General features: G+C 36.7%; 1 protein-coding gene across 4 annotated transcripts in view; it reads right to left on the bottom strand.

The window, feature by feature from the left end:
• Positions 1-27,343, bottom strand: part of LOC129720275 (cell growth regulator with RING finger domain protein 1-like) — a 197,203-nt gene that overhangs the window by 76,477 nt on the left and 93,383 nt on the right. For all 4 annotated transcript variants that reach the window (XR_008727246.1, XM_055671737.1, XM_055671734.1 and 1 more), the window contains exons 5-6: positions 23,164-23,311; positions 13,685-13,792 (exon numbers count right to left, since the gene is read on the bottom strand). Coding sequence is in view for 3 of the 4 variants with exons in the window: in XM_055671737.1 (XP_055527712.1) it covers positions 13,685-13,792; positions 23,164-23,311 (256 nt within the window). In the remaining variant the exon portion in view is untranslated. The remainder of the gene's footprint in view (positions 1-13,684; positions 13,793-23,163; positions 23,312-27,343) is intronic.

The following is a 27,343-nucleotide window of genomic DNA, read 5'->3' as shown; positions in this document are numbered from 1 at the left end:
AACATTATATATCTCTGCCGTCGGTTACTATTTACTCTTCCGGTGGATATGTCACCATCGCTGCGCGCGTTGCGCTTATAGATGTATCCATTTTTTTTACCCTCTTAGCAATTCACCGCTACTGATAAGCCATGTATGGTAGCAAAACGTTCTTACCATTGGCCATTAAAATTGATGCTTACAAAATACGACCTTGGCCGTGGCTGGCACAGCTGATCGCAATAACACTGCAAAATTCATAAACAGAGACAGCGTACCCGACAATTAGTACATCTGACTAACTTTTGTATGCAACGTGTGAGCGCGCAATTCGTAGATACCGCTCTCACGCTCTTTATTGGACATTAATGAAATGCGACTTTACCCTTTTTATATTTGCTAACGATAACGTAGCCACCCGTGTGCTAAAATTCTCTCTTAAAATAATTAAGGTGATTTCCATGTGCGCAACTCTGCGAGTATCTGTTTGCGTTCTTAAATTCGATTTGTTAGCGGTGTTACCGCCCGTTTGCTTCCCGCTCTGCCACTTTAATTATTTTGTTGGGCAAATGAACGAAAATCGCTTGCGTGCACTTGTCGTGCCGAGAGTTTTATTGCTTGCCGTTTCAGAAATAAAATCAACCGCGCAGCAGCGGCGCGAATTGATTGTTTATACAAATTGGCCTCTCGACCCAAGTAGATGTGATAACCTGTAAATCGTTATTATTACGAACCACTGAAGAATTGTTACGATTGTAGTTCGCCTAATGTAGTCTCCAAGGTCATTTATGTCTCCTAATGTGTATCTCTCCGTCGTTCTCTTCTATCGTCAATAGCTCCTAAATGGTTTTATATTTGGTAATTTTTTGTTCTATCAGTTTTAAAAAAAGATTCAATAGATGTTAATTCACTGTGTGCTTCTCACCCCTTGATTCCTGAGTTTCTACAAGGGTCGATGAAAGCGGGGGATCTTCAAAAATCACCGATCGCTCTAAATTCGCCAACTGATCTTCTGCAAGATCTGATGTCTCAAACTCAAGACAATTTTCTGATAATCTTCTATTTCTGTTTGGCTCAGGAACAATCGCCGAGTTATCTAAGATTTTCAATGCCAGACACACTTTCGATTGAACAAGTGTGTACTGATCTGTTAATCTATTCCAATGTTCTGGCGTTAAATTCGAATTTTCATACTCTTTTAAAATTTCCAAAAAGTCGTTTAAAGCGTCGCTTAATAATTTTCTTCTATTAGCGACTGCCGCCCGCGTTCTCGGCCTGTTTATGTTATTGCTCAGATTATGGTACTCCTGGTAGACATAATCCTTAAGCTCTTTTAATCTTGACATTTATGGTCATAACCGTCTAACACCTATTCTGCTATTGCGATATGCCGCATAATAAAAAAGGAAATGACTCACTCACCCGAGTATCCTTGACACAGGGCCGGTCATCGTTGTTGACTTCAATTTCCACTACGTAACTTCGGCACCTTCTTAATACGACAATTCACTATATCGAATATCTGCCAACGTCGAAACTGACACTTACATGAAAAAAAAAGTAGGAGGGTGGTATTCAAGACACGACCGCATGACGTTGACTACCGTATTCTTAAAAAAAAAATATTCCATTGAAGCAAATAGTAGAGGGAATTGCAACGCTTCTTTTACAAAACTTCTGTAACAAAATTTCGTGGCTCCAAAAGGTACCAGTTTCCGATTATTCTCGTCCAGAATTCCAGCCATTTTAGTATTTTGCAGTAGCCATTTATTACTAACAGCCACCAGCATAACGGGTGAAACCGGCACGAAATGACCGGTACTATTTTTTTAAGAATACGGTAGTCAACGTCATGCGGTCGTGTCTTGAATGCCACCCTCCTACTTTTTTTCCGCTAGCAGCAGCATTTTGTAATAAAACAGAAAATTCAATTAGCCGCTTCTGTAACAAAATTTCGAGGCACCAAAAGGGGCCAGGTGCCGAATATATCCATGTTTATGGTCAGTCCGTCCAGAATTCTTTCAAGATAGCGTCCGTATGTAGCCGGTACGGTTTAGTAATGAAACTGATGGGGTGAAATGTTCGAACGGTACGTTTTATACCAAGGCTTCGTCAGATAAATTAAAAGAGGGATGGGCTACATAAATTATGGAATGGAAGAGACAAATGTTTCTTGAAAGCTGCGCCGGCCGCTGTCATAATATTAAAACCAACACAAACATGCATTTTTGCAAGGTTTTTTCCGCTAGCAGCATCATTTGGTAAAACAGAAAATTCAATTAGCCGCTTCTGTACCAAAATTTCGAGGCACCAAAAGGTGCCAGTTGCCGATTATAGTTTCCTGGTTAGTCCGTCCAGAATTCCAGCCATTTAAGTGTTTTGCAGTAGCCATTTACTACTAAAGCCACCAGCATTACGGGTGAAACCGGCACGAGATGACCGGTACTATATTGTATTTCCTCCTTTCAGCTGCTATCACCTAGCGTCCGCATGTCACTGGTGCGGTTTTGGAATCAGAATGATGGGGCGCCGGCCGCTGTCGTAAAATTAACACCAACAAAAAGATGCATATTTGCAAGGTTTTTTCCGCTAGCAGCAGCATTTTGTAATAAAACAGAAAATTCAATTAGCCGCTTCTGTAACAAAATTTCGAGGCACCAAAAGGGGCCAGGTGCCGAATATATCCATGTTATTGGTCAGTCCGTCCAGAATTCTTTCAAGATAGCGTCCGTATGTAGCCGGTACGGTTTAGTAATGAAACTGATGGGGTGAAATGTTCGAACGGTACGTTTTATACCAAGGCTTCGTCAGATAAATTAAAAGAGGGATGGGCTACGCAAATTATGGAATGGAAGAGACAAATGTTTCTTGAAAGCTGCGCCGGCCGCTGTCATAATATTAACACCAACACAAACATGCATTTTTGCAAGGTTTTTTCCGCTAGCAGCATCATTTGGTAAAACAGAAAATTCAATTTGCCGCTTCTGTAACAAAATTTAGAGGCACCAAAAGGTGCCAGTTGCCGATTATAGTTTCCTGGTTAGTCCGTCCAGAATTCCAGCCATTTAAGTGTTTTGCAGTAGCCATTTACTACTAAAGCCACCAGCATTACGGGTGAAACCGGCACGAGATGACCGGTACTATTTTGTATTTCCTCCTTTCAGCTGCTATCACCTAGCGTCCGCATGTCACTGGTGCGGTTTTGGAATCAGAATGATGGGGCGCCGGCCGCTGTCGTAAAATTAACACCAACAAAAAGATGCATATTTGCAAGGTTTTTTCCGCTAGCAGCAGCATTTTGTAATAAAACAGAAAATTCAATTAGCCGCTTCTGTAACAAAATTTCGAGGCACCAAAAGGGGCCAGGTGCTGAATATATCCATGTTTTTGGTCAGTCCGTCCAGAATTCTTTCAAGATAGCGTCCGTATGTAGCCGGTACGGTTGAGTAATGAAACTGATGGGGTGAAATGTTCGAACGGTACGTTTTATACCAAGGCTTCGTCAGATAAATTAAAAGAGGGATGGGCTACGCAAATTATGGAATGGAAGAGACAAATGTTTCTTGAAAGCTGCGCCGGCCGCTGTCATAATATTAACACCAACACAAACATGCATTTTTGCAAGGTTTTTTCCGCTAGCAGCATCATTTGGTAAAACAGAAAATTCAATTAGCCGCTTCTGTACCAAAATTTCGAGGCACCAAAAGGTGCCAGTTGCCGATTATAGTTTCCTGGTTAGTCCGTCCAGAATTCCAGCCATTTAAGTGTTTTGCAGTAGCCATTTACTACTAAAGCCACCAGCATTACGGGTGAAACCGGCACGAGATGACCGGTACTATATTGTATTTCCTCCTTTCAGCTGCTATCACCTAGCGTCCGCATGTCACTGGTGCGGTTTTGGAATCAGAATGATGGGGCGCCGGCCGCTGTCGTAAAATTAACACCAACAAAAAGATGCATATTTGCAAGGTTTTTTCCGCTAGCAGCAGCATTTTGTAATAAAACAGAAAATTCAATTAGCCGCTTCTGTAACAAAATTTCGAGGCACCAAAAGGGGCCAGGTGCCGAATATATCCATGTTATTGGTCAGTCCGTCCAGAATTCTTTCAAGATAGCGTCCGTATGTAGCCGGTACGGTTTAGTAATGAAACTGATGGGGTGAAATGTTCGAACGGTACGTTTTATACCAAGGCTTCGTCAGATAAATTAAAAGAGGGATGGGCTACGCAAATTATGGAATGGAAGAGACAAATGTTTCTTGAAAGCTGCGCCGGCCGCTGTCATAATATTAACACCAACACAAACATGCATTTTTGCAAGGTTTTTTCCGCTAGCAGCATCATTTGGTAAAACAGAAAATTCAATTAGCCGCTTCTGTACCAAAATTTCGAGGCACCAAAAGGTGCCAGTTGCCGATTATAGTTTCCTGGTTAGTCCGTCCAGAATTCCAGCCATTTAAGTGTTTTGCAGTAGCCATTTACTACTAAAGCCACCAGCATTACGGGTGAAACCGGCACGAGATGACCGGTACTATTTTGTATTTCCTCCTTTCAGCTGCTATCACCTAGCGTCCGCATGTCACTGGTGCGGTTTTGGAATCAGAATGATGGGGCGCCGGCCGCTGTCGTAAAATTAACACCAACAAAAAGATGCATATTTGCAAGGTTTTTTCCGCTAGCAGCAGCATTTTGTAATAAAACAGAAAATTCAATTAACCGCTTCTGTAACAAAATTTCGAGGCACCAAAAGGGGCCAGGTGCCGAATATATCCATGTTATTGGTCAGTCCGTCCAGAATTCTTTCAAGATAGCGTCCGTATGTAGCCGGTACGGTTTAGTAATGAAACTGATGGGGTGAAATGTTCGAACGGTACGTTTTATACCAAGGCTTCGTCAGATAAATTAAAAGAGGGATGGGCTACGCAAATTATGGAATGGAAGAGACAAATGTTTCTTGAAAGCTGCGCCGGCCGCTGTCATAATATTAACACCAACACAAACATGCATTTTTGCAAGGTTTTTTCCGCTAGCAGCATCATTTGGTAAAACAGAAAATTCAATTAGCCGCTTCTGTACCAAAATTTCGAGGCACCAAAAGGTGCCAGTTGCCGATTATAGTTTCCTGGTTAGTCCGTCCAGAATTCCAGCCATTTAAGTGTTTTGCAGTAGCCATTTACTACTAAAGCCACCAGCATTACGGGTGAAACCGGCACGAGATGACCGGTACTATTTTGTATTTCCTCCTTTCAGCTGCTATCACCTAGCGTCCGCATGTCACTGGTGCGGTTTTGGAATCAGAATGATGGGGCGCCGGCCGCTGTCGTAAAATTAACACCAACAAAAAGATGCATATTTGCAAGGTTTTTTCCGCTAGCAGCAGCATTTTGTAATAAAACAGAAATTCAATTAGCCGCTTCTGTAACAAAATTTCGAGGCACCAAAAGGGGCCAGGTGCCGAATATATCCATGTTTTTGGTCAGTCCGTCCAGAATTCTTTCAAGATAGCGTCCGTATGTAGCCGGTACGGTTTAGTAATGAAACTGATGGGGTGAAATGTTCGAACGGTACGTTTTATACCAAGGCTTCGTCAGATAAATTAAAAGAGGGATGGGCTACGCAAATTATGGAATGGAAGAGACAAATGTTTCTTGAAAGCTGCGCCGGCCGCTGTCATAATATTAACACCAACACAAACATGCATTTTTGCAAGGTTTTTTCCGCTAGCAGCATCATTTGGTAAAACAGAAAATTCAATTAGCCGCTTCTGTACCAAAATTTCGAGGCACCAAAAGGTGCCAGTTGCCGATTATAGTTTCCTGGTTAGTCCATCCAGAATTCCAGCCATTTAAGTGTTTTGCAGTAGCCATTTACTACTAAAGCCACCAGCATTACGGGTGAAACCGGCACGAGATGACCGGTACTATTTTGTATTTCCTCCTTTCAGCTGCTATCACCTAGCGTCCGCATGTCACTGGTGCGGTTTTGGAATCAGAATGATGGGGCGCCGGCCGCTGTCGTAAAATTAACACCAACAAAAAGATGCATATTTGCAAGGTTTTTTTCCGCTAGCAGCAGCATTTTGTAATAAAACAGAAAATTCAATTAGCCGCTTCTGTAACAAAATTTCGAGGCACCAAAAGGGGCCAGGTGCCGAATATATCCATGTTATTGGTCAGTCCGTCCAGAATTCTTTCAAGATAGCGTCCGTATGTAGCCGGTACGGTTTAGTAATGAAACTGATGGGATGAAATGTTCGAACGGTACGTTTTATACCAAGGCTTCGTCAGATAAATTAAAAGAGGGATGGGCTACGCAAATTATGGAATGGAAGAGACAAATGTTTCTTGAAAGCTGCGCCGGCCGCTGTCATAATATTAACACCAACACAAACATGCATTTTTGCAAGGTTTTTTCCGCTAGCAGCATCATTTGGTAAAACAGAAAATTCAATTTGCCGCTTCTGTAACAAAATTTAGAGGCACCAAAAGGTGCCAGTTGCCGATTATAGTTTCCTGGTTAGTCCGTCCAGAATTCCAGCCATTTAAGTGTTTTGCAGTAGCCATTTACTACTAAAGCCACCAGCATTACGGGTGAAACCGGCACGAGATGACCGGTACTATATTGTATTTCCTCCTTTCAGCTGCTATCACCTAGCGTCCGCATGTCACTGGTGCGGTTTTGGAATCAGAATGATGGGGCGCCGGCCGCTGTCGTAAAATTAACACCAACAAAAAGATGCATATTTGCAAGGTTTTTTCCGCTAGCAGCAGCATAAACATCGGAAACAGAAAGTGACAACAACAATAACAACAAAGTCAGATCGATTGTATCCGTTAGTGTCGACTGTGCTTGGGAAGAGAGGTAGTGATTGGCTGCGCGGTATGATTTAGACAATCGATATTAATTACCAATTTTTCAATAGTGTATCTCAAACAATAGTTTGTTTTTGTTACATAAATTTAACCGTAAAAGAATTTCTGATCGATTGATGCCAAAACCTCGAAAACCTGATTATAGATGACTGCAAAATAAGCGCTCAAAACCTGACCACTTTTCTCTGGTTTTCCCTGGTTGAATTACTAGATTTTTAAATTCAGGGGCCTAACTTCGATATAGACGTTAGTCAACGTCAAAAAACGATCGCACTTTACAAGTCGTCTTCAGCAGCAAAACACAGCACCTTTTCCCCGCATACGAATGTCACTAGCTTGGGTTTGCCACCAACTCAGTTCACTTCCATGCCAAAAAGCGAGAAAAGAGAACACTTTTTGTCAACGTCTTTTCTCGATTTTCGTTTTTCTTTTTTTTTTTCTCTTTCACTAGCAGCACTACTTTCCAAGCTGCTGACCTCGATAAATCGTTAAGTACTTTTTCTTCAGTTCTCTTTTTTTCCCTTTTTTTTTTTTTTTTAAATAACACACTCTTTTTCCTCCGCGAGCACTACTTGGATTAAAACTCCGAAAAACTATTTCATTTTTCACTGAACCACAGATATTTAAACCACTACTTTTTCTTTTTGCTCCCTTAGCGTGATTACTACGACCGAGTTTACGACCGCGTCTGACTTCCGAGATACGTCCGAAGATTAAAGAAAAGATTCAATGGCACAGAAAAGACCACGCGCTGTCACCACATGTGTAGGTTATAACCTACCAGGGAATTCTTCTACTAAATATCCCTGTACGCGCCTTTGGCGCGGAATTAATACACAAGATAACGGTGGACTAACAGACTTTATTTTTCGTACATCACTACTTAAATATACCCTACCGGTAACTCAGAGAGAGAGACTTTCTCCACTCTCTGTTTACCTTACTAATCTCTTAACCTATGATCTAGTACCGCATGTACGATAGAACGCATGCGAGAGCATCAACACCGTTGTACCGGCGACTTCTGTTTTGTTTATAACACAAAACTTGTTTATTTTATTCGAGTTTGTTTGCCTGTAGCACAGCAGAAGGCTGCGCGAAGTTCTTTGCCGCCTATTGCATAATCTGTTGATACCTAGTATGTTGACAGAGCCGTACGCGGTCCTTTGTCAAGGAAACCAAATGTTTCGCCAACGTTTGCCTAGCAGAACCGTTCGCGGTCTTTCTTCAAGATTTTTCCTGCTTTCTTTACAAATGATCTTGTTTTTAGGGGACAACGGCAGGCGGCCGTGTCCTGGTTCTACACTCTACCTGTTTTTCATTTCTTTCAACGGAAGGTTTACTGTTTTTCGGACTAAGCTAAAATGTACCGTATCACAAAATTCTGCGTGACGGAACATAAAGTATTTTCTGCGCGGGGTGTGACGTCACACCAGTAGTTATTGGTTGCGTACTTTACAAACAGTTATTATTAGTAAACAAGTAGGTAGTATTGCACGACAAACATATTATTTTATAAAACATTTTTATAAAACATTCGAACAAACTTCTGATGTATATAAAATATAAGGTGAAACTAGTTCTGTAAAGTATCTATGTCATAAAAAATATGTTCCTAAGATAATAAAACTCGAAAACAAATATTTGATTCTTATATATATTTATATCACTTAGAACATTTAACTCTTTTCTTGAGAACCGTTCACCCAATCGTTTTGCTGTCAAAGAATGAATTGTATATTTTTGATGAAGCATTCCAATGAACGTATGGTTTTTGCTGGAGAACCATGGACAAATTAAAAAAACGTGTATTTTCCGAAATATTAATAATATTGAGCTTAAATTTAAAATAACTCGAAAACCGATGCCCGATGAAAACCGATTAGAATGTTTACTACCAAGAGCTTTTTGATTCAAAATGACTCTCTGCATCTTTTAAAATCATCAGAATACAAATATTTTGAAAAATGTTTAAATTAGAATTTTTATAAAAAAATTAATCTACCATAAAAAAAATATTTTTCATTTCTCCATCCTGGACTTTTTTTAAAAAGTTGCGTATTAACGTCAAGTTTCTTTGAAAAAAAAATTAAAAATATATATATATATATATATATATATATATATATATATATATATATATATATATATATATATATATATATATATATATATATATATATATATATATATATATATATATATATATATATATATATATATATATATATATATATATATATATATATATATATATATATATATATATATATATATATATATATATATATATATATATATATATATATATATATATATATATATATATATGTCCATAAATTAAGTATTTTTTTTTCAATGGGGAGAACACCCGGTGGCACTTCTTATGGACGGCCCCAAACAAAAAATGGATGCCAAATTCGTGTTTAGCGTCCAAAAATTATGTAAATACCGAGTTTTTTCGCATTTATCGACACTTTTTTTGCTTGGCCAGCCTTTGTATGAAGTCGCCCCGCTGTGCGACGCCAATAACCGCGTTTCTTTGCTCGGATCAAGCTTTTAAACTTGGTCTCTAGCTCATAAGGAATGATCTTTGGTCACTTTAAGCTGTTTTCCAGAAACTGAAAGTCGCCATCTTCGCCATCGAAATACCCAGATTAGGCAGAGTTTGGCCATTTTAGGATGTATTCTGGTAACCAGGAGTAGTCATCTGCATTTTACGCGTGATGTATTTGAAACATACTTATTTTATGGTATTTGCATGTGTATGCATGTGTACTCTCCCAGCTGGTCTCGAGGTACGATGCTGGCCTAACAAGCCAGTCGTCGTAGGTTCGAGTCTCGGCTCGGGAGAGACTGTTAGTGTCAGTAGGATCGTAGCGCTAGCCCCGCAATTGTCCTGTACACTTAACAGGTGGCTGCGAAGTCTGCGTATAATTAACAGAAGGTCGAGTTCCGATACGGAATGTAGCACCAAGGCTTTGCTTTGCATGTGTATGTGTTAATGTATGTTCATATGTTTGTAAATGTTATGTTTTAAATATTCGGTATATTTGTGCTGTTGGCTACCAGAAATTCGTTATTTAAAGTGAAAAATAAATCAAGCAGAAATTTTCAAGGTGTATTTTTTTCTAAAAATTGAAGTGTTCGTGTGAATCTACTTTAACAAATAATAAGTTCGAATGAAAAAGGCTGGGTCTCACCGCTAGGTGGATTAATTTGGGTTTTTTCTAGAATATTGATGTTGTGTTAGAAGTTATCATGCTCAAGCTCATGCTCAATATTGATGTTGTGTTTAAAGAAATAGGAAAACTGCTCTATTATTCATCTCATTAAGCCCTTTATTCACGAAGAATGCACGGATTAAACACCAATTTTTACGAAATCATTGTACAAATAAACTAAATATGCTTACGTGCTCTTATGAAATCTTTCAGCATTGTATATTTAGTAAAATTAGCTAGATTTATCCTGAATTTTGTAAAACAAACCATTTTCACAATGCTTCCTTATCCATCTCAAAACTTGAATCACTGCTCAATTATTTATCTCACGACGCTCCCATATTCATCACACTGTTAATCATGAATGAATCACATTATCGTGAATGAACGTAGCTGCAGCCCGTCGTAGTAGGTTACCTAGATATCCGCTGTAGTTGTTTACGTGCAAAATTGGTAACCAAGGTAACCACTTCAGTGCTGTAGATTTATGTCAATTATGTCGGAATAAGTCAACATTTTCAGAAATTTGAGGTGAACATTTCAAAGATTAGAGTATTCTTAGTGTAGTGAGTGATTTTGTTTAGTGATTAAAATAAAAAGTGGTCCGCTAGTGATGAAAAAAACTTTGGCTGGCTGCCAAACGAGTCCCGTTGTAGCCGTATAGAAAATGCGAGGATTTTGTTTTCTGAGGTAGGTGATTGAGTTAAATGAGTTTTCGCGTACAGATGTCCGACTATAATATCGAATTTAGTGCTTTTAAGTGAGTTTTTGTGGATTATACTTCATGAGGAATCTAAAGTAAACTAAGAAGAATCCATTCCATGGATTAGCAGATTGGTTTAAGAAGAAAATATGCGTTTTTTCTTGTTTTCAATTGTGTTTTCATGTTGTATGAGATGAATATATGGGCTGAGATGTATAATGGAGCAGTTCCCATAGTATAGAAGAAATGACTCTTAATTTTGAACACTTGAATCACGAGCAAAATCGGGAACGTTCAAAAAGTACAATACCAAATTTAAATTATGTTGAGGCCACATGTTTTGATCAAAGTAGCTATAGTTTTAAATAGTCTTGGAATTTTGTTTCTTTTCATAACCTTTGAATCGCATATCGAATTGGTATGAAATTTTTTACTTGTAAGTTTGAGAGACAACTCGTTCGTATGACACTAGTTATGTTCAAATAAGTCGTGTAATCCTTGAGGTGAAAGACTTTCGTTGTTTCACAATATAATGGAAGCCTATAGGGCAGCCAAACCTTTCATTTGACACTAAGATTGTTGAAATTAGTCCAGACTTCTTCGAGAAAACGAGTGGAATTGAAAAGACTTCGGTACACGTTTCTTTTCACAACATTTGAACTTTTGAATTTTCAATCATTATGAAATTCAATGGTTAACCCTTAACTAGCTCGTACATTTAATACCATATTAGTTAAAATCGGCTCAGTAGTTTCTGATATAATGAAGTTTCGTGATTTTCACATTTCAAAACATAACAGTCAAAGTTACAGCCCGATAAGAATAAAATTTAATAAGGTGCTATAAGTCAGCTTGACCTTTTAATGTGGGTTTCAACTGTTAATGTGGGTTCCAACAGAGCGACAGTGAACGGGCGAAATGCGAAACGGATATAAAAAACGATGTTAACTTTTCGAGCGATTTATTTTAACTGAACTGATCTTACAACTTTGTATTCTCTTATGGCCTACCAAATAGGTTCCAAACAAATAGTGTCGAAGTGGAGACAATAAAAGTTTGACTTCTATTTGCCCTTATTTTGCTGATCTGATCAAAAAGTTTGGGAGGGTCGCTAAATTCCGCCACAACAAGCGTAAGTAAGCGTTGCAAATATACACCAAGGTCGCTTTTTACGCGTTTTTTTACGCGGTTTTCTACGCGGATTCCGAAATTTACGCGGTTTTTTTTACGCGGATTCCGGAATTTACGCGGTATTTTTTTTGCCTGGATTTCGGTTTTCCTTCACTCGGAATGCAAAATTCACGATGGCTTTTTTTTACGCAGATTCCGGAATTTACGCGGTTTTTTACGCGGATTCCGGAATACGCGTTTTTCTTACGCGGCACGTATCTCCAGCGTAAAAAGCGACTTTAGTGTATTTTATATTTTATCATAAATATTACCCCTTAATATTTTTTTTACCCCTCCGCAACTATCGTAAAGCATCTTGAATCAATTGTACTCGGCTGATTGTGTTCGCGAGAAGGGGACTACACGCGAGTAAAAGAGTAAGCGCGCGTGTGTGCATATGATCTCGGAAGCGAATGCGAGCAAAGAAGACATCGAGAAAGAATAAGGAATAGCTTTAATGGAGAAAACTCCAGTCTCTTTTTATAGCTTGGCTCCACATTTTCAAGCGTAACAAACAAGGTATAATCCGATTGCAAAAGAAGCCAAGAGGGTCTTATGGGGCAACTAGACCTTTCATGTGACACTGATTTTTTGAAGATCCGTCCAGTCAACTCAGAGAAACATGAGTGAGATTGAATAGTCTGCAAAACACGTTTCTTTTCATAATCTTTAAATCACTTGTTCAATCTTTCTAAAATTCAAAAGTTGATGGTTTCTTAGGTAGGCCGTTCATTTGTATACAATTTTGTTCAATTCGGTTGTGTCTTTTCTGAGATAATGAAGTTTAGTGATTTTCACTCTGACACATTACAGACAAAGTTACAGTCCGATTACAATAACATTCATTAGGGTCTTATGAGGCAAATATACCTTTCACACACACACACACACACGCACGCACGCACGCACGCACGCACACACACACACACACAAACAGCTCGTGAAATTAATATACGACATTCGGCCCTTTGGAGCACTTTTATACCTTTAGTTTTTGCAGTGGTTGCTAAAGGTACCTATATAGGGGAAAGGCACAACCCGGGATCGTAACTTTATCATATAATGTACCATAAAATTTTATCATATTTTCTAAGTAAAACATTCGGCTACTTGACTAAACCGAGAGATAAAACCTTAAAAATTTGGGAAAGTCAGAGAGTAATGGAATGAATATAAGTGTTGAGATCCATATAGGAGCGATTACCCTCTAAAATGTGAAATGTGACGTAATATTTCTATGGTAAATTGTGCTAAAAAGGCAATAAAATTTAAGAATCAATCCTCAATTTTAACACCTTTGATCCCGAGCAACGCCGGGAACGTTCAACTATTCGATTAGAAAACTTGTGTTGTAATCTAATCAAACAGATTTAACATGCATACTTTATACTTGATTCTGTGATTTCTTGATCTGGGTGATTAATCTGAGGTATTTTTTGGTAGGTTTTTTGCGCGAATTCCTGAAATTGTAAATATTATTTAAGTAGAATACTTAGTTCACTAAACATCACTTGTGATATATTCCAAATTGTCACGTTTCTTATTGTTTTAAATTTGAAGTATTAGTTTTGAAAAATCATGTGTGTTTTCATAAACAAACATTTCCGGTGTTTGGAACAATCTTGCCCAGGTTCACGTCAACACATTTCTTACAACAAAATAAATGAGCCAAAATTGAGAATGTTTAATATTGAGTTAGATCGGGCAAAGCATGTTGCACTGTGCTATCTAACCTACCTGTAGACACGATAACTGTCCGCCAACTTGCTTCAGGTACTGAGCCAGCACAGAAGTCGGTACTGGACAAACAGAGTCTCTAATATGGATAACATTTACAAGAATAGCCTGCAATACAGAAAAAATGAAACCAATCAATTTATTTCAAGGTTTAACATGAGATAGGTTGGAACTATATAAAATAAAATTTTACATTTTTGACAAACAAACAGAGTAACTATTCAAACTTCGATCGATAAAGAATACATAGTAAATGTCAACTATCATCTATTCATATCAATGAGTGGGTAAACTTATTCAGCTTACTATCGTTGAAAAAGGAATTCATGTTTCGTTATTACGAATTCGTGAATAGGGAAGTTCGAATGTCGGACCAAAATTTTATCACCCATAATATCACGTTTCATATTGTTTTGAATTCGAAGCATTAGTTTTTAAAAATCATGAAGGTTTTCATAAACGGAAATTTCCGTTTTATTCTGTATAATCTTGCGCCGGTTTACGTCAACACATTTCTTGCAACAAAATAAATGAGCCAAAATTTAGAATGTTCTATATTGATTTAGAACGGACAAAGCATGTTGCGCTATGCTATCGAACCTACCTTTAGACACGATAACTGCCCGTTAACTTGCTTCAGGCGGACCCTACTTTGAAAGGTTGATAAATAACGAATTGTCGTGATTTTTTTGACTTGGGACTACGTCTTTGTTTACTATACTGGCATGCATTCTGTAAAATTGAAAATGAAACTGGCAAATGTTCCGTCAGATTTCAAACGTTAATAACAGCACAACCACATGATGGATAACAATAACCAATATGTTGTTGGATAGATAAAATGTAGAACAATTTTGTAATATGCGAGTTATCACTCTAATTTCATTGCTAAGCGGTAAAACTGATAAAAAGTTTCAATGACAAATTTACGCGAATAAGAGAATAACAGACGACGTGAATGGACACCATCCGTTCCCCGTGATATTCTCTGTATCAATATCGATATAAAAATTGACAGAGTCTCCCCGTCCCAATAGGTCAATATATTTTTGCTTCCATGAGCTTAGACTAATATGATGTCTCGAAGATAACAGTTTTCCGGAAAGTTTGAAACCCCCCATTCTTGACCAATTTCTAAACCTGCTTTCAAAACCTAATAAAAACTGATGTCTTGAAAGAAAACATGCCGGTAAAAGCAACAGCACTATTGGAGTAAAGAACCGCAGGTCTCTCGTCGTCTATGATTGCAGCGGTATTCTTGTATTCGTACATTTCAGCGGTACACTTCTATTCGTACTGCAGCGGTACTATTCGTATTGCAGTGGTAGACACTTTTGTTCGTACATTTCTATTCGTGTGCAATCGAGGAAAAACTGCAATGCTGCTGTTGATAGTGATTGAAAGTTTATCTCATAAATATGATTACCATAAATTACTCAACAAGGATTGTAAATTTTTGCAACGGATATTTATTTAATTTTATCTTCGATATTCACTGCACACGATCGTGACCGGATAGTATCGAAAGAGTAAATTCCACATATACACATGCTTAATGAACTATTTACTAAGATGCATCAGAATTTCTTTTTACATTTCAAAATTGTTAGCTGATATATTATTATTCAAAGCATTACCATAATAAACGTATGTATATTAGCTGTCTTCGTAATACAGCGAATGTGGTTGTCGGCAAATGAAAAAAAATTTCAAGGAAAAAACAAAAATGGCCATATTGATTGCTGCGAGTTTTTGCTGGAACTTATTAATAATTTTGTGAAATTATTTCGCTCGTGCTATATTTCGGTTGCAAAATTTGGTAAAACTTGTTAAGATAAGAGTCTCAGGTTAAGAATATTACCTAAAGTCTCATAAATTTGTCGGAGCTATTTGCACAAGTTTTAGTGTTAATTGTTTATTGAAGAAGCTACTAAAAGGAGAAAAACAACCAACGACATTAAAACGGTTCTTGTGATTTGTCTTCCAGGTTTGGCGCGATTACTAATTCACAGAGTGGATTCGGTTCATACGAGAACATGGCAGCAGCTACCAAGCGGCCGTAGTGTTGTTAAGTTTCGTTTGCCTTGGTACGGTTTCTAATCGAGGTGCAGCAGTATTTTATCGGAACGGTAGTCGGGAGTTCGATTGGCAGCTTGCTTTAAATATATCGGTATTATTGCGGCTAGAATAAAAGGTGTACTTGCGAGTGAATTAGTTCGTACGAGCAATGGAAAAATTAGTTGTATTTCAGCACCCAGTTTCGGGTTCCTCAGGTCCAGTGTAATGCTCAAAAGATCGCAAAAAAGACATCCACAGTGATAGGGGCGCAGCGCGCTTGTGTGTTTGACTAATGGATGTTTAGGCTAGCAGGATGACTGGCAACAAGGCCAACTGGATGCTCTTCGTATGATTTTAGTAAAAATGTTGTTTTTTCGCGAATAAAATAGTGTGATTGGTCAAAGTGTTGAGTTTAGGTCCTACTAGTACCCGAAAAAGTGATGGAATGTGGCAGCGTATTTTCGTAAAACAGATAAGTAGAATTTTTATTCGCTGTGTTCTGTTTGTTTTTAAGTCGCACTTCAGAGAAGAAAGATTGAAAAAGGTCGTTTTCCGGATTGTGTCTTGGGTGGATTGAAGAGCTCCTGTGCGCCATCTACCTTCGCATAGAGGAGCAAAACGGTGGAGCTACTCAGTGAAGCATTGCGACCAACCCGGTGGCATCACTGACGTTTACGTACAACATAAGTGAAGGCAGCATTAGCTGGATCACTGGATCAATTTTACATGCAATTTGACTGCTGATTCATCGAAACACGAAAAAAAGCAGTGTTCATACGTGCATACAGTATCGGTGTTCAGCGGCAGTGTGTTTATGTATTGTTTTCGGGTGATGTATTTTTTGCACATAACGTCGAGTGCTTTGCTTGATGAAACAAAAAATGAACGCGTTGCATTATTATAGAATGTACACAACGTTTATTCTTGCCGATTTCGAACGGCGGTGTTTCTTGCAGGCAGCTGACATCGCGCGATGATTTGATGATTGACATCTCAACGTATGTGTAAATGAGATAAAATATCAACGCTACTTTTGAACATTTACAAAGCTAAGCTGACCTTTTTTTTAAATGCTTGAATTGATTCGAGCGCGTAACTCTGTACAACATATATCAACGTATGTGTAAATGAGATAAAATATCAACGCTACTTTTGAACATTTACAAAGCTAAGCTGACCTTTTTTTTTAATGCTTGAATTGATTCGAGCGCGTAACTCTGTACAACATATATTATGCTTCGTTCGTCATGCTTACACTTCTGTGTGAACAAACCTTCAAAAACATAGATGAGACTAGCGCCACTGTCTTTCTCGGCAGCTTCAGGAAACAAGGCCGATGCCACCGGGGAGATTGCGACCTGCATTTTTTTTTGCAATTTTTTCAAATTCAATATCTTTCAGACACTGTGGTCTTTTGAATTTTTTGGTTTACTATTTTTCTAGTTTTAAAGTACAGTTATAGGGATGTAGAATATAAGAATAAGAGTAGGGTTGTTTTTGTTTCAGCTTTTCTCGATTCCTTGTCGCGAATATAATGTATATTGAAAACCGAGTTTAAAATGTACAATAAATTTACAGCTGAATATTTGCCCAGCTGCTCAAAACGTGTCATTGCGGACAGGGCAGTGATTGGGTCTTTGTTTTCCCATCAGGCTATAGACGTTAAAGGAGCGTTTTTGCAAGCGCTACAATGCGGTTATTATAACTTATTTCAATTCATGTTTTCAGCCACAGAAAGGAGAACAACAACAACTACTGATATTTCATGAACTAGTCTCAAAAGAGTTCATCTTTTTTTTAAGAACACAATACAGTGGACACTTTCCATATGTTGTTTTGTTATTTTTTGCGCTTTCTACTTTAAAACTTTGAATATTTCAGCTATGGCACTCAACTGGGATCTTCTTTACATGCCCTAATACTTCTTATTGTATTTTATAATTCATTTATATATAATCTCACATTATTTGTTCATGATCATATCTATATTGTTTCGATGATTTTATACGGAGCAATATCATTTCAAATCGCCTGGAAATGCGCGAAAATTTAATCGACCATTTTTGATTTGAATGAAATTTTGCACACGTATTTGGCTTAGCAAACTGAGCATTTTTCACAGGTGGAGAGATATTTTACACCCATGAGTTACATTCTAAAAGGGCGTATGCCTTTTGGCATAGGTTTTATTCGAAGCATTGTAGCCCAGAAACCGTTGGTTGTATAGAAAAGCTGTTTGAGAATGAGTTGTAGCGAATCGAAAATGCATCATAAAAAATATACACTGTACAAAAACAATTTTTTTTTACCAAAACAAATAAAAAATAAACATTAAATTTCAATTTAAAAAAAAAGAGTTGATTTTTTTATTTTTTTTTTCAAAGAAACTTGACGTTAATACGCAACTTTAAAAAAAAAAGTCCAGGATGGAGAAATGAAAAATAATTTTTTTATGGTGGATAATTTTTTTTATGAAAATTCTAATTCGAACATTTTTCAAAATATTTGTATTCTGATGATTTTAAAAGATGCAGATAGTTATTTTGAATCAAAAAGCTCTTGGTAGTATACATTCTAAAGGCATTGGTTATCGAGTTATTTTTTAATTTAAGATCGAAAAATTATAATTATTTAGGAAAGTACACGTTTTTCTTAATTTGTCCATGGTTCTCCAGCGAAAACCATACGTTCATTGGAATGCTTGATCAAAAATATACAATTCATTCTTTGACAACAAAACGATTGGGCGAACGGTTCTCAAGAAAAGAGTTAAATGTTCTAAGTGATATAAATATATATAAGAACCAAATATTTATTTTCGAGTTTTATTATCTCAGGAACATATTTTTTTATGACATAGATACTTTACAGAACTAGTTTTACCTTATATTTTATATACATCATAAGTAAATGATTCGTCATCTTTTGAAAACAGCTTCGTTTGTATCTTATTTTCTGAAATCGGAATACTTTTGTGTGGCAGCAATTTTTTGAAAATATTGCTCCATTTTGTTACTCCTTGTTCATATTCTTCATATGATACCCAACTAAATGACATTTTTGATGAATTTTTATTACTTTTCTAATAAGACCAATCATACAATTCTTTTGCGCTTGTAATGGGATGTTCATGTTCTTTAGCTAAACTTGCATTTCCTGCCATTCGTTTTAATATGCCACCAATTGCATCGCATGGGCCTTTACCATGAGAAGTCGCAAAAAATGCCACTCTGCATCGACGTTATATTTTGTTTTGAACTTGCAAATACTTGCAAAGTTTTTTCTATTTTTATATTGTGAGGCAGCTCCATCAGACATTAATATCGCTTTTTTAAACTCTATTGTTGTTTTCAAAAAACTCATTAATTTGGCAATGAACAACTGAACCGCAACAGTATCATGATGGGGGACTTCCGATATTATGATGATGACAAATTGATAAAGACGTATTAAAATGAGCTTGACTGTTCAATATTTTTAATTTTGCAATAACGTTTTCGTTTAATTTGCGTAAGCTCGATGAGCACCGATGATCAGGAAAGGGTTTACAGCATTTGGGCTTGGTGTATTCCATTTTCACTTTATTCGTCTTCACAAAATGCAAACTGTTAGTAACACTTCTGGAGAAGTGCAATCGTATTGATATACGAAAACAGATATTATAGGTAACCCAGTAGTTATTGGTTGCGTGCTTTACAAACCGTTATTATTAGTAAACAAGTAGGTAGTGTTGCACGACAAACATATTTGTTTATAAAACATTCGGCAAGGGGGAACGTGTAGGTAGGATAAGGTACAGCGCTTGAGTTATTTATCCAATCGTTTTGTTGTCAAAGAATGAATTGTATATTTTTGATCAAGCATTCCAATGAAAGTATGGTTTTTGCTGGAGAACCACGGACAAATAAAGAAAAACGTGTATTTTCCTGAATATTCATAATTAGCTCAAATTAAAAATAACTCGAAAACCGATGCCTTAAGAATGTTGAGCTTTTTGATTCAAAATGACTCTCTGCATCTTTTAAAATCATCAGAATACAAATATTTTGAATAATGTTTGAATTAGAATTTTTATAAAAAAATTATTTTACCATAAAAATATTATTTTTCATTTCTCCATCCTGGACTTTTTTTAAAAAGTTGCGTTTTAACGTCAAGTTTCTTCGAAAAAAAATTAAAAAAAAATTCAACTCTTTTTTTTTTTAATTGAAATTTAATGTTTATTTTTAATTTTTTTTTGGTCAAAAAAAATTTTTTTTTTGTACAGTGTATATTTTTTTATGGTGCATTTTTAATTCCCTACAACCTAATTCTCAGACAGTTTTTCTATACAACCAACGGTTTCTGGGCTACAATGCTTCGAATAAAACCTATGCCAAAAGGCATACGCTCTTTTAGAATGTAACTCATGGGTGTAAAAAATCTCTCCATCTGTGAAAAATGCTCAGTTTGCTAAGCCAAATACGTGTGCAAAGTTTCATTCAAATCAAAAATTGTCGATAGTCGACCAAAGGTCATTTGGCGCGATCTTGCTCTACGGTGAATGGTTGCGATGCAATGTTATTGTAATAACCTATTTTAATTCATGTTTTCAAATCCGCACAATAACATGTCGTGAATTAGACAATGATGTGTCGTGAATTAAACTAATATAAATTCATCCATTTTATTTTAGCACAACATAACGGACACTTTCCATACGTTTTTCGAAAATTGTTATTATTTTTTTTGCGTTGTGTACGTTATAAACTTGAATATTTTAGCTATGGAAGGCAGCCAACCGAGATCTTCTTTACATGCCCTAACATTTCTCATTATTATAGTTAATTTTTAGTAATCTCACATAATATCAACATGATCATATCTATATTATTACATTTATCCGATTAAATCATGGTCATATCACTTATCAAAGTGAATCCTGATCAAAAACCCTACCCACTAACAAAAACTCCCTTGCGAAGTCTTTGTAGGGATGCAGAGGTATACCCGGTCTCTAACAAAGCAAAGACTGCATTCTAACATTCCTTCCTTATTGTGGGTCCCGTGCGGCACTGGCACAACTCGAAATTCGTAATTCCAAGAGAAACGGGATTGAAAAATTAGCGTTTGAAATTACCTCTATCACATCCACAATCGCGTGGATCACAACATCTTGTTGGCGAAAGTTGAGCGACTGGGCGCAACATCGAATCTGGTCGGCTGGCTTCAATCTTACTTAGTTGACCGTACTCTGTCTGTGAAACTAGGAAACAGCGAGTCATACAGTTTTGTAAATTTGTCGGGCGTGCCTCAAGGAAGCAACCTTGGACCGCTGCTTTTTCCTTGTTCTTCAACGATGTTTGTTTTGTCATTCCGCCAGGATGTAAATTAATCTACGCCGATGATTTGAAGATTTTCCTCGTCGTAAGATCTACAGCCGACTGTGAGGAACAACAGCAATATATTGATGCTTTCTATAACTGGTGCATACGCAATTGCCTGACAGTTAGTATCTCCAAATGCTCTGCGATTTCATTCACCCGTAGAAAAAAAACCAATCCTGTGTAGTTACACAATCTCTGGTCAGCCGCTTGAAAGAGTCACTGTAGTTGAGGATCTTGGTGTGCTCTTAGATTTTCAAATGTTCTTTAGAGATCACTACACGAGCATAATTGCACAAGCGAATAGGAACCTAGGGTTTATAATTCGAATCGCCAAAGAATTTTCAGACCCATATTGCCTGCGTTCATTATATTTTTCCCTGGTGCGTTCGGTGCTAGAAACATCTGCTGTTGTTTGGTGCCCCAATGCGGAGATTTGGAAGAATAGAATTGAGTCAGTGCAAAGCCGGTTCATCCGTTATGCACTACGTACTCTACCATGGAGTAACCCGAGTGAGCTTCCTCCATACATTGATCGCTGTCGTTTACTGGATATGGACACTTTAGCAAAAAGGAGAAATATATCGAGAGCTGTTTTTGTGGGAAAACTTTTCGCTGGACAAATTGATGCCCCGGCCATTCTCTCTCAACTCAACATCTATGTGCCTGTGAGAAGCCTGAGATCATGGAATTTTCTACGACTTGACTACCAACGTACTAACTACGGCCAGAACGAACCTATAAGGGCGATGACTATTTTGACTCTAATGTAACCATACACGTTCTCAAGAAAAGGTTAAGACGACTCATGTAGTGCATAAAATAGTTTAAAAATGTTTCATGTGCTTGTTAGATAGCTTGTATTGCTCGAAATCTGTTTGTTAATGTTGCTCTTTGTTTGTTATCGTTAGTGTATCAACATTTCATTAAGACCACTGCGGGTCAGATGGAAATAAATAAATAAATAAATAAATAAATAATAATAATAATAATAATAATAATAAAACCTATGAACAAATTTAATTTTTTTTACCTTTGGTGCATGTTTTTGATTTGAATTCTATCAGCTTATAACTCAAGTTTTTTGTGAGATTTGAAACAAGTCTTTGTGAAAAAATTAATTTTATTTGGCATCATTTGACATCAAAATTTCAAAATGGAAAAATTTGAGATGTGCCGGTGTTACACGAAACCGACGATATCCCCACCTGACGGTAAGGACGTGGCCGGCGCCGTTATTGGTCTTCAAAAAATCGGGTCATTGAATGATGCACAGTGAGAAGGAATTACCACTCCCAGTCGTTCTTTCAGTTGATTCATTGTGCATCTTGAGTGGCTCGGACCCATCGAGGAGTAGCAACCACTGATATGTACAGTCAGATCTAAGCTAAGCTAAGAACTTGTTAATAATTTTGTTTGACACATCTTCCTATGTTTGCCAATTAATGAACCTTTGTAAGGGTTTCTATATTATTTTGAAAGAAAGATCTTTATCATAGATTTGATTTAATCAGAGCTTAATAAGACAAAACCATTCATTATGATAACGTAAGTATTATTGGATATGGTTTTTGAGGATGTAAAGTTAATTCTGGCTTTGACGCATTACGAGAAATTCTTGGTGCTTCTTCAACAAAAATGATATGCTTGTGCCTTGTCAAATACATGTTGTTCGCACCAAAAAAAAAAAAAAATACTACAGGCATAATATCGCCAAATATAAACGATATTCTTTCGAGTGTTGTTGAATATATTTCAAAATTTGATTTCCAGGGAAGGCTGAAAAAAAACGTACAGTCGCTGAGCAAACACCTTGATTCTGTCTGCAAACTCTGTATATTTTGTAACAAAAAATTTCCTAATTACAGTGTTTAGTCCTACGTCACCATTTCATACAACCCTAGGGCTGTATACCTTGTAGTATTTGATACATTTATAAAAAATGTTCTGACAAAAAATTGTATGAGAATAAATTTCAAACTTATTACTTTTCTCCACTTTTATTTTACTACTTCCACCGGTACTATTTTTTCCGCTATTGGCATACATAATACTCACCGTTTCATCCGGATGTAGCAACTCTTCTTTGTGTGGTTCACGAATCATAAATACAACTAGAGGATATACTAATCGAGGTGGAGTTCCCAATACGAGGGACGGTACTGATTTTAAAACGACAACATTCTCACTGTGAGGCTCTCGAAACCTAAAACCATGAAGAAATAATAATCATGAGGGTTAGAATTGATTGGAAAAATATACAAGAGATGGTGTTTGTCAATGATCTTTAATCACACATCGAAAAGTAAGAATTTTCCGTAAGCATACAGACATTGTGCGTCCTTTTCATTGTATGGAAATTCTGTGTTCATAACATTTTGTTTTACGTCATCATAAATTTTATAAAGGGTGATTTTTTTGCTATTTGGTTTTTCGTGTATTCAGATTTGACAGTTCACGCGGGAATTCTGACAGCTGTGAAAGTTTGGTTTGGTTTGCCATTTCACCATGAACAGACTTACGCCTGAACAACGCTTACAAATAATCGAATTTTATTACCAAAATTCGTCCTCTGTGAAAAATGTTTTTTACCGAAAAATTGTGTTCAGTGACGAAGCTCATTTCTGGTTAAATGGGTATATTAATAAGCAAAATTGCCGCATTTGGATCGAATAGCAACCAGAGGCAATAGAAGAATCGCCAATGTACCCAGAAAAATGCACGGTTTGGTGCGGTTTATACGCTGGAGGCATCATTGGTCCGTACTTCTTCAAAGATGATCAAAATCGCAACGTTACGGTCAATGGCGCTCGCTATCGTGCGATGATTTCTGATTTTTTTTGCCGGAAATGGAAGAGCTGGGTCTTGTTGACATGTGGTTTCAGCAAGACGGAGCAACTTGCCACACATCGCGCGAATCAATGGACATATTGCGGAATGAGTTCGGTGAGCAATTCATCTCACGAAATGGACCGGTGATTTGGCCGCCTAGATCATGCGATTTAACACCGCTAGATTATTTTCTGTGGGGCTACGTTGTCTCTCGTCTATGCGGATAAGCCAACAACAATTTCAGCCTTGGAAGACAACATTAGACCCAAAATTGGACTTTCCGTATGGACCATTTAAAACGTAGCCGTGGCCAACATTTGAATGAAATTAACTTCAAAAAGTAAATGGCATAAACCAGTTTATCGGCTCAAATAAAGATTTCGTTTTCAGTTTTGTAATTTTTATGCGTTTTTTTTAAAAGAAAAACCGAATTCTTGAAAAATCACCCTTTAGGATATCGAATGTTTTGTCACAAGTGAAATCGCTCGGTAATGCAATATTGAACATAGAGCACGAATTGAAAAGCGCTATTAAGGGCTTATATTTTTTAGTTTTTAGTTTCTAAAATATCGAAAATTTTTTATTGCATTATCTTGAAGTACAACAGAACATTTTCACAAATTTTTATAAAGATCTGAGCAATAAGGAAAAAGTTAGAGCGATTTGCAGCGCGCCTCGCCACGGCCGTATAAGCTAGACTTGAAACTTTATACGCGTTTATCTCGGAATGATGTTTCTCAAAAAATGACTTTGCCGTGATCCTGATTGCGGGAAAACTACTGAACCGATTTCCATCATCTTTTTTTTATTTTCGTTATTAAATTCGCCGGTCCTTGAACGATCGCTTTTTGAAACAAACAGTTATATTTTGCCGCAAAAAATGTTAATGCAAGTTTTAGCGCTCAAAACATGCATTTTTTGAAAAAAACGTTCCCGTTTGCACTGAAAACAAAATACTCATAAAAGCGATCGTTCAAGGACCTGGCACACTTCTAAACTAATGAAATAATATGAGTTTTTTGATATCAGTCAACCCGCTGAGTCTCTGGTGCTTATTACGGGAGTCACTTCACGGTGAAATCAGAGTGAAGTGAACAAAATCCTATTACGGGACTCACGTAAGTGAGAAAAACGTCGCAAAGTGACATTTACCGCGGAATCTGGGTTATTATGGATGTCATATCAATGAAGTGAGAACGAAAAAAACGACGATTCGCGTGGAATTATTTCACGACCATTTTAAACGGCAAAATGATTCCACGAAGATGCCAGAAGTCTTAAAGTTGATTGATTTGTGATCTAATGGTAAATATTGGATTTATTCTTCAATAACGAAACGAATCAGAATTTGATCCGTGCCTTAAAGCGGTCAAATTTTCATTTTTTTGCCCGATGAAATAAAAATGCAAACTAGTTCAGGAAATTTTCGATACCGAAAAAAACATTTTTTTTTATGCCGAATGTCTTAGAAATGCAGAACACGTCAAGATCTGGTGTTATCTAAAAAAACGGAAAAAACGACTTTCTGGGATTTTTGAGCTGGGAAACAAACTCATTTCACTTGTCCTATTCTCAATTTCACTTCACTGTCAATCTCACTCCACGGAGGTGATTTTTGTCACCTCACTTGAGGTGGAATCGGGAATAGGTCTAAAAAAGTGAAGTGAGCGTGAAAGTGAAATATATTTCACCATGAAGTGACTCCTGTAATAAGCACCTCTATCAGGATCACCGCAAGCCTCTGCAGAAAAAGATGTTTCGGGGAAACGGCCATTACTCCAGTAATAATTAGTATAACTCAAAATCAAACGTATTTTTTGTTGTTGTTGATTTCAAAAAAATACCACTTTGATGCAATAAAAATGGTGCTATGCACTTAAAAATAAATTCAAACTTCCCTCATTTTTCTCGACCAAAAAGGTATATAACCCCTTTATTAGAGTGTTAAAGCTCCACCTGAAACACTTCTAAGTTTGCGAGCTGAACTACATGCAGAAAGTGCTGATAAAAAAAGCCGGATTGGACCGACTATGACGAACGCAAAAACGGTCGGATGCCGCAGAAGAATGCAGAAGCTGCCAGGAAACGAAGAAACCGACGGAAACAGGCCTTCCATAACAATATCAACAGCAATACCCACAACAATAACAACAACCGCAACATCAACAGCAACAATAACGATAGTGTCTACAACAATACAACACTACAACAATAATCGCAACAAAAACAACGACAGCAATAACAACTACAACAAGTACAACAATAGCAATTATAGCGACAACCAGAATTGCAATCGCAACCTCAATAACAACTACAACCAACTGTGATGGATGTTATTGTAAGCATTCGTGTTTTCAAAATTAGTGACGCTCTCCCCAGAGGAAAAAAAGCAACGTCAGTAGTCAATGAAGTTTTAATTTATGCTCAAAATTTGAACAGGATGCGCAGCGCGCTCAAAATTAACAGAGTATGTGGATGTTCATACTCAATCATCCTAGCAACGGAAACGAACTGGAACGTAGACATTAAAAGTGAAGAAGTTTTCAAATGTTTCTTTAATGTATTCAGGAGCGATCGTGATTTATCACTTTCTGATAAGAAATCAGGGGGAGTGCTTGTGGCTGTTGGGGTTCAACATGATTCTGAGCAAATTATAACCCAGAAGCATGCCAAATTTGAAGATGTCTGGGTTAAAGTTTTAATGAAGGGTAAAATTCATATTTTCGCTTCAGTTTACTTTCCATCCCACTTTGCCAAAATGTGTGAAACTGTGACTAAAAATTTATATTTTTCATTATACAGGTCGGACTCAATTATATATAAACTCCGATTTTTTTAACTGTATATAATCGAATTTTCTATATAATCGAATCAAAGAAAATATTTTTTATCTATTTTACATAAATGAATTGTTGTTTTCGAATAAATAAGAAGAATTCTATTTTTAGAAAAAATTTTTAGGAAACACATTTCTTACAAAAAATATATCTATTTTGTAGTTCATCCTGATGTAATTGCAGTCAAATGTAAAGAAAAATTTTGATCAGTATATATTGATTTGTCAACTCGTTTGTATTTCATTTCACAAATGTTTGAAAATTTAAATTTTTCGAATTTCTTTTTAATATTTTTTCTAATATTTTTTTAATTTTTTTTATTTTTGAAGTCATTTTTATTTGGGTATTTTTATTTATTTTTTTTTAAATTTTTATTGAATTTTCTAAATTTTGAACATTTTTTAATTTTTTTCTTATCTTTCTTCTTTGCATCAAGCGTTATGTATTTTATGGATGTTCTCTTACGACATATCAGCTTTTTTGCTACTATATATAATTGAGTCTAAAATTATATATAATCGAATCATATATAATCGAGTCAATATATAATCGAGTCTCTATATAATCGA

The sequence above is a fragment of the Wyeomyia smithii genome, chromosome 1, assembly GCF_029784165.1.
Source record: "Wyeomyia smithii strain HCP4-BCI-WySm-NY-G18 chromosome 1, ASM2978416v1, whole genome shotgun sequence".
Taxonomy (NCBI): Eukaryota; Metazoa; Arthropoda; class Insecta; order Diptera; family Culicidae; genus Wyeomyia; species Wyeomyia smithii.
This window is presented reverse-complemented; position numbering and strand designations above follow the sequence as displayed.